The sequence below is a fragment of the Monodon monoceros genome, unplaced genomic scaffold (genome assembly GCF_005190385.1).
Source record: "Monodon monoceros isolate NGI ecotype Baffin Bay Population unplaced genomic scaffold, NGI_Narwhal_1 Super_Scaffold_18, whole genome shotgun sequence".
Lineage (NCBI taxonomy): Eukaryota > Metazoa > Chordata > Mammalia > Artiodactyla > Monodontidae > Monodon > Monodon monoceros.
In genome coordinates, this window is record NW_021703774.1 from 1,298,524 (window position 1) to 1,306,186 (window position 7,663).

Below are 7,663 nucleotides of genomic sequence, written 5' to 3' on the forward strand. Positions count from 1 at the left end.
GAGGCTGGGGGTGGAGGCGGGTGTGGAGGCCAGGGGTGGAGGCAGGGGGTGGAGGCAGAGGGTGGAGGCAGGGAGTGGAGGCGAGTGTGGAGGCTGGGAGTGGAGGCAGGGGGTGGAGGCACGGGGTGGAGGCAGGGGGTGTGGACATTTCCGTGCTGGCCTCACGCCCCCCCTCCAGGCTTTCCAGCCCCCCTGCCAGGAGTCCACCACATGTAGGGCCTCAGTCAGGGTCTTCATCAGTGCCCGCTGCCGGCGGATCCCTGTGCCTAGCGCCATGCTGTCGAATGTGCCTATCCACTCGGAGTGCCTGACTGGGGCGGGGTCTACATCCTGCCAAGCAAGTGGATGAAAACAGAAATCCCCCTGACTCTTTGGACCGTACATACATCCACATGCAGGGCAGCTCCTTCACCCACACGCAGTCCTGCTTTGGTCTCTTTCAAATACAGATGAAGGGTCTCCAGGGCCTGAGCCCGGGACAGGCGCTCCCCTGACCCCTGTGGTGCCACATCGGGTGATGGGGTGGGGAAGGGGGGCTGAGTCGACAGAAAGAGCCCGGCAGACAGCCCCCACCCATTCCCTGGTGCCGCCCAGCACCCGCCTGGCCTTCCCAGAGGCCTCCAGGTGCAGAGCCGGTCTCCAGGCCCCTGAGAAGGAGCTGATAGTAAATGTTTTAGGCTTTGTGGCCACCTGGTCCCTGTGGAAGCCGCTCAACTCTGTTGTTGCGTGAAAGCAGTTTGGGCCGTGCTCCAATAAAACTTTATTTAGAAACAGTCTGGGGGCCAGATTGGGCCATAGTTTGCAGACTTCTGGTTTAAACCAAGAACAGAGTAGCCCCCGTCTTGTCACATCAGTCACCCCCAAATTCATGTGGAACCTGGATGTCGCTGGCCCCCTCCCCACACCTCCGCCCCGGGCTCTGCCTGCAGCACGAGTGTGTTCACTGTGTCTGGTTCACTTCTCCAGAGCAGGAGGAGGAAGTGGAAGAAGAGGCTGGAGGCGGGACTGACGTGGAGGAGACTAACACCGAAGGTGAGGCTCCACCCGGGCTGAGGGTGCGAGGGGCTCTGTCCTGGAGCCCGGGGTGGCGAGAGCCCCAGAGCCACTCCTACAGCAGCAAGAAATCCGCCTGGACCGAGCTTTGCAGCCTGGGCGGCCACTCGTCCTGTTGGGGCTCAGCCCTCGGTCGCCCTGTCAGTAAACGCTGGCCACGTGCCCCTCTGGTGCCCGGTGGTCTTGGGCCCAGGGCAGGTGCAGACAGACAGCTCCGGGCTCCGGACCCCAGACGCCCACAGGGCACACTTGGCTGAGGACCTGTTGCGGGGAGGCTCTTGGCAGGGGTTTGAGCTCGCAACCAGGACCTTTACTGATTTCTCACGTTCTCTTTAGAAGGTGGAGAAGACGAAGATAAAGAGGCTGAAGGTGAGGCCCGCTGGGCGTTGGGAGGAGGCGCTGGGGGGCCGGGGAGCCCCTCCAGCAGTTTGGGGGAGACCCCAGGGAGGCGGGAGAGGGGCTGGGGAAGGCAGGACACAACTCGGTGACCATGCGTGTTTGGAGGTCGGGCTCCTCCTTGCAGAGAAGCTGCCCCGGTGGTGCCCAGGGGAGAGGGGCGATGTCCAAGGGCCCAGGCGGGGCAGGGCAGTGGTCACAGCCACGTCCACACACGAGGCGCCTGGAGCCCAGCTGAACCACTCGAGAGTGGGGAGTCTGGGGGAGGAGATCCCAGGCATGGATGGTTGTGGGGTGGGTCACTGCTGCGGTCATTGTTGGCCGGCAGCCTTCCCCAGGGGCGCAGGTGGCCCCAGTCACGCCTCTGGAGGGGCGCAGCCAGTGGGTCTCAGGGTCACGCCCCATCAGCTTCCTGGTCCCGGGCCGCCAGGAGGTCTGGGGGCAACCGAGGAGACAGAGGCTCGGGAGGCGACTCTGGGGCCAGGACCCCCAGGGACCGTGCCCTGGGCCCCTCCTCACTGTGAGGCCAGCACTGCTGAACGAGAGGGCTGTGCGTGCGTGCGTCTCCCGAGGCTCCCCCGGGGAGCAGCCCCGAGAGGGAGTGTGGGGTTTGCAACCCTGCAGCTTATTTCTTTGGGTGTTCCTGCAACCCGGGGCCGGGAGGGACTCACAGGTGGATGGGGAAACGGAGGCCCACAGGTGCCCGGCTCATCAGGGGCAGAGTGGGACCAGATCCAGGCCTCCTGACCCCGTGGCCGTGTGCTTCCCTTCTCTCCAGATGGCCCAGTGGAGGAGTCCAAGCCCAAGCCCAGGTGAGTGGTGAGGCCCTGGGAGCAGAGGGCTCATGAGGGAGGACAACTGGGGGACAGGACCGCAGTGCATGGTGGCACAGCGAGCATAGACCATCACGTATGGTTTTACAGGTTGTGCACTGCACAAGAGTCTCTGCCGTCTGCTGCAGGGTGTGTGGGGTCGGGGGGGGGGGGGGGGGCTGAAATCCTCCCACACTCCATCACCAGTTCCGCGCCCTGCCCCCGTCAGCACTGTCCATCTAGAGGAAAATGATGAACTAGCTGTGGCCCTGGGTGGACACCTTGTCCGACCCTACAGGAGAGCTAGGACTCCATCCTCAGTGGCTGAGGTGGGGCCGGGGGGGAAGAGGGAGGAAAATTCGGGGAAGCCAAGCAGTGAGTGTGTGTCAGCCTCGGCGTGTGGTTCAGAGCGTCACCAAGGGCCACACAGGGCAACTTGTTGCCACACACGTGACACTGCCTGGGAGCTCTGGGTGCTGGGTGGGATGGGGGTTTCAGGAACGCCAAGGCCGCCAGCTGACGGGCACCTCAGCACACACAGGTGTCTCCCTGCGGTGCCTTCCGGCTCGAGTGGATGGTCTGAAACTAGCCCGGCCCGAAAGTCCAGCCCCTTCCCCGTTCCCTCGCTGCTGTGAGCGCTGCAGTGTCTCAGTTCAGCCCCACACAGACGAGGCAGACGGGAAACCCAGGCCCAGCGCCCGGGGCCTGGAGTCCCACACGAGTGTGGGAGGGGGTGGGGACCAGCGTGGCCTCCTGGGCTCCTGGGGAGGTCCCGTGGGTCAGCCAAGCTGTCACCTGTGCAGCTTCTCTACTTCCTGGCTGGTGGTTTTGAGCCAGGCGCTATGTCTCGGAGTCTCGGCTTCCTTGAGTGAGATGAGTGGTTCCTACTCTGTGGGTAAACGGGAGGGCACGTGCAGGCGCCGTGGGACCCTGGTGCTGAGCGGCCTGGGGGCTCCTGTGTGCACGCCATGCTGGTGTCACCGTGCTGATGGCTGCGCAGCGGCGGCCGCGTTTCTGCAGGGAGGAGAGGACCTTGGCCACCCAAGCACCGCAGCCCCTTGGTCCAGGGAGGGCTTGGTGCTCACACCTCCTTCTGCCCACCAGGCCGTTCATGCCCAACCTGGTGCCGCCCAAGATCCCCGACGGAGAGAGAGTGGACTTTGACGTGAGTGGGGGCTTGGGGAGGGCAGGCACCCTGGGAGAGAGCTCAGGACCTCCTGGCGGAGGGGAGGTCACGGGCGGGGGGCACACAGTGCCCGACAGTGTCCTGGGTCCGGCCCCAGCTGCTCTCCTGGACCCAGGCCCCTCCCCCCTGGCATGGGGGCGGTGGGCAGCCTCTGAGCCCCGCCCCCCCCGCAGGACATCCACCGGAAGCGCATGGAGAAGGACCTGAACGAGCTGCAGACGCTGATTGAGGCGCATTTCGAGAACCGCAAGAAAGAGGAACAGGAGCTGGTCTCCCTCAAAGACAGGATCGTGGGTGTCGGGCGCCTCCCGGGGCCGGGGGTGGTCCAGCAAGAGCCCCTGGGGCCCCAGCACCCTCCCCCCGAGGGCTGGAGCCGAGTCATCATCTCTGCCCCCCACCTCGCTCCCCCCGGCCCCGCCCCGCCACTCACGGAGGGAAGATGCGGTGACCTCCGGGATCCCAAAACATTTTCCGGGGGACAAGAGGCTGTTCGCCTTCCTTTCTCCCCTCTACCTCCCGTGCTGCTTGGCCGACGGCAGGACGTGGCCTCTGCCTCCAGCACAGGGCAGCGGCCGGGGCGGGGGGGACACTCAGGGGACACGGAGAAGCCCACCGACACTTTTCAGGCGTTGACGTCAGTCCCACAGCGGGCGCTCCCTCCGCAGGAGGAACGGCGGGCAGAACGGGCGGAGCAGCAGCGGATCCGGGCGCAGCGAGACAGAGAGCGGCAGAGCCGCCTGGCCGTGAGCGACCCCGCCCTGGCCCTCCGCGCGTGCAGACTGGGACTCGGCCCGGGGCGAGCACCCACGCGGCCCTGGGCGTTGCGTGCGCGACTAGACAGAAAGGCCCTGAGCGGTTAAGGCACCCCTCTCCTTCCTGCACAGCGCGCCCCCTGGGAGCTGAGGTGCCGCGGCCCCCGTCCTGTGCTGCTGCTGCCGGGGCCCCCCCACAGGGATGCAGCTCACCCCTGGGGCTTCCTGTCCCTGGCCTGGGTGCGGGGACCCTCACTGTCAGGAGTTGGGACCCCGCTCGCTCAGTCCCGTGTCCCCGGCCAACAAACTCCAGCACCAGGCCCCATGCCCGAGTGCCCTCAATCCCCAGGACAGTGTGCTTGGCCACAAGGACCGCCAGCGCCAGCCCAGAATCAGGGTGTCCGGCCCCCACCCCTAATCCACTCCCTCCCTGCCGGAAACCAGGAGGAGAGGGCCCGCCGAGAGGAGGAGGAGAGCCGGAGGAAGGCTGAGGATGAGGCCCGGAAGAAGAAGGCTCTGTCTAACATGATGCATTTTGGAGGCTACATCCAGAAGGTGGGGGGCCTCCAGGCGTCCTGTGTCGTGAGGAGTGACTGTGCGCGGGATCCCGGGAACAGATGTCCAGCCGCTGTTGCGAGACTGAGTTCTCATGCCAGACCCGAAGCTGGCCCTCGCAGCAGCTGGCTTTCCCTGGGAGGGGCTGCTGGGATGAGCGCTGTGAGCAGAGCCCAGAACGCCACTGCCCCTCCCAGCCCTAGCCCCACGCCGGCTGGTGGAGCCGGCAGGCCCTGTGCCCCGTCTCACATCCACCGTGTGTGGCCTCATGCAATCCTGGAGCCTCAGTCTGCTCATCTGTAAAATGGGGTTAATGTCCACCCTGCCTGCTCTGAGAGGGTCAGACGAGCTACCCTGGAGTGCGGCTAAGTGCTGCCCGGATGCAGACTGGTTTGCTGCTGGGAGCTCACACCCACCAGATACCCCATTCCCAGGGGCGGAGAGATGGGAAGTTGAACTTCTTTGCGCAGCGGACACATCAGAACATTTTCTTAGATGTCCAAGTCCCCAGCTCAGAACTGGGCCAGCCTCCTGGCCCCTGCGCCCCACGGCGACCCTACGAGCGGGGCCCTGCTGTCAAACATCCCCACCCCACCCCGGACGCACGTCCAGTAACTAAGGTGGCCCGCAGCACGGCTGAACCCTCTCCTTCCTGTGTCTCTGCCTGTGTCCCTGTGCCCTCCCCTCTCCCTGTCTCTGTCACTGTTGCATCTTTCTCTCTGGGTCTTCCTCTTGCTGTCCTGGCTCTGCAGGCCCAGGTGGGTGCCAGTCCTCAAACCCTCCTCCTCCTTGTAGTCTGGGGAGCCCCAGGAGGGGAAGGCATTGGGCTGGGGGGAGATGTGGGGAGGCAGGGGTCCGGGGAGCCCCCACCTGTCTGTTTCCTGGGGAGCCCAGGCAGTTGCTGGCCTGGGGGTTGCAAGGCCGAGCCTCTGTCCCCGCTGGGTTTGGGGGTGTGGGGATAGGAGGGGGTGTTCACTAACCCATTCCCCTGCTTCTCACCCCCTCCAGACGGAGCGTAAAACTGGGAAGAGGCAGACGGAGCGGGAGAAGAAGAAGAAGATTCTGGCCGAGAGGAGGAAAGTGCTGGCCATCGATCACCTGAACGAAGACCAGCTGAGGTGGCTGCCCGCACGCTGGGGCTGTACCCGCGAGGGAGGGGCGTCGGGCCGAGGGCGGGGGCACCGGCTCGCCTGAGCCGCCAGGGGGCGCTGCCGCCCCAGTTATTCCGTCGGCGGCTTTGGCGGGACCGCGACGGGCTGGCCGGGGCGGCAGAGCCCCGCTCCCCTTCCCCACCTGCGCACGATGTTGGTGCGACCCCCACCCCTCCGCGCTTCGGGGCTGTGCCCTGGCGGCGCCGGTGCCCCGTCCTCAGTCCCGGGCACTGCAGTCAGCCGGGGTGGGGGGCTTTGGCAGGCCTGGAGGGCGGGGAGGCCGGGAAGGGGAGCGGTCCGGAGCAGCAGGGAGGCAGGTGAGGCCCCTCCTTACTGCCCCCGCCCACGGCCTGTGCAGGGAGAAGGCCAAGGAGCTGCGGCAGACCATCTACGACCTGGAAGCGGAGAAGTTCGACCTGCAGGAGAAGTTCAAGCAGCAGAAATACGAGGTGAGCCGTCGTGTGACCGTGTGCCTCGCTCGTGTGGCCGCTGGGCTGGCTGGTGCTTCTGGAGTCTGAGGGTTCGCTGTGGCTGAGCAGACACTTCCTGGCGTTGCAGCCCTGGGGTCTCCCCACTTCTGGCCTCGAGGCAGCAGCTCAGCCCACTGAGCACGCACGACAGGGGGACCAGGATGCACCGGGCCAGGCCTCCCGGCGGAGGTGGTGGTGGGGACCTCACCGGGGACGCAGCTGCTTACTTCTCACCGTGATGGTCCCGGTCCTGCCCACCCCATCCCCAGGCCAGCCGGGCCCTGAGCCCAGTGGGTGCCTCGGGGTCACTCTCTCTTGCCTCCTTTTCTTACAGATCAACGTTCTCCGCAACAGGATCAATGACAACCAGAAAGTGTGAGCACCCCAGCTCCATCCCCCCCTGCCCCCCTCCCCCCCCCTCCCGTTTCCCCGGCCCCCCCCCCCCTCCCCCCCCCCCTGTAGGGCCCAAGAGCCCCCCCCCCCCCCCCCACTCCCCACCCCCCGCCTGAGGCTGCTGCCCTGTTGAGCCTCTGGAGGCAGCTCCAGGTGGCCCCCTGCCCCTCTCAGCCTTCAGCAGCCCCCCACGCCCCCCACCTACCCACCATGGAGGGCTGCCCCGCGTCCTGTCTGACTGGGCCCTGCTTCTCCTGCAGCTCCAAGACCCGCGGGAAGGCCAAAGTCACCGGGCGCTGGAAGTAGAGCTGCAGCCGCCTTCTCCGGGGATCTGCTCCTCGCGGTGTCCCCGCCCTGCACACCCCCGGCTCCCGGGGTCCTCCAGCACCGGAGGCCCGCTCCCGCCGCAGACAAGGAGCTGGCCCAGCCAGAAGCCGCACTCGTGCCCGACCACGCCCCCACGCCCACCCTAGCCACTAATAAAGGCCACCACGCACCCATGGCATCCTGTCACTTCTCTTTAGAGGGAGGGAAACTGAGGCGCACCCTGGCCTCGCAGGGACTCGAGGCGGACAGCAGCCCTCAGGGACACAGGCCCCTGGACCAGGGCTTTCGGCCACTCCCGGTGGGGAGAGGGCGCGGCCCGGGGATGCCCACGCTTTCCCCAGCCTGGGCCGCAGGGCAGAGAGGCTGTGATGGGAGCCCCTGGCGGCACCTCACGGCCCCCAGGCTTCACGAGTGAGTCACTCCCGGGAACAGTGAGGCCTCTGGGCACACCTGCTGTCCTCCTCTCTGTGCACACCTGTTGTCTTCCTCTCTGGGCACACCTGCTGTCTTCCTCTCTGGGCACACCTGCTGTCTTCCTCTCTGGGCACACCTGCTGTCTTCCTCTCTG

The 7,663-nt window shown here is 66.3% G+C and overlaps 1 protein-coding gene across 2 annotated transcripts in view; it reads left to right on the top strand.

Annotated features, from left to right (window-relative positions):
- TNNT2 (troponin T2, cardiac type) overlaps positions 1-7,074 on the top strand; it is a 10,877-nt gene extending 3,803 nt beyond the window's left edge. For both annotated transcript variants that reach the window (XM_029228873.1, XM_029228872.1), the window contains 12 exons: positions 967-1,032; positions 1,390-1,422; positions 2,228-2,261; positions 3,366-3,426; positions 3,621-3,737; positions 4,113-4,190; positions 4,644-4,754; positions 5,507-5,512; positions 5,763-5,872; positions 6,264-6,354; positions 6,710-6,750; positions 7,029-7,074. In XM_029228873.1, coding sequence (XP_029084706.1) covers positions 967-1,032; positions 1,390-1,422; positions 2,228-2,261; positions 3,366-3,426; positions 3,621-3,737; positions 4,113-4,190; positions 4,644-4,754; positions 5,507-5,512; positions 5,763-5,872; positions 6,264-6,354; positions 6,710-6,750; positions 7,029-7,074 — 794 coding nt within the window. The remainder of the gene's footprint in view (positions 1-966; positions 1,033-1,389; positions 1,423-2,227; positions 2,262-3,365; positions 3,427-3,620; positions 3,738-4,112; positions 4,191-4,643; positions 4,755-5,506; positions 5,513-5,762; positions 5,873-6,263; positions 6,355-6,709; positions 6,751-7,028) is intronic.
- Positions 7,075-7,663: the final 589 nt, after the last annotated feature.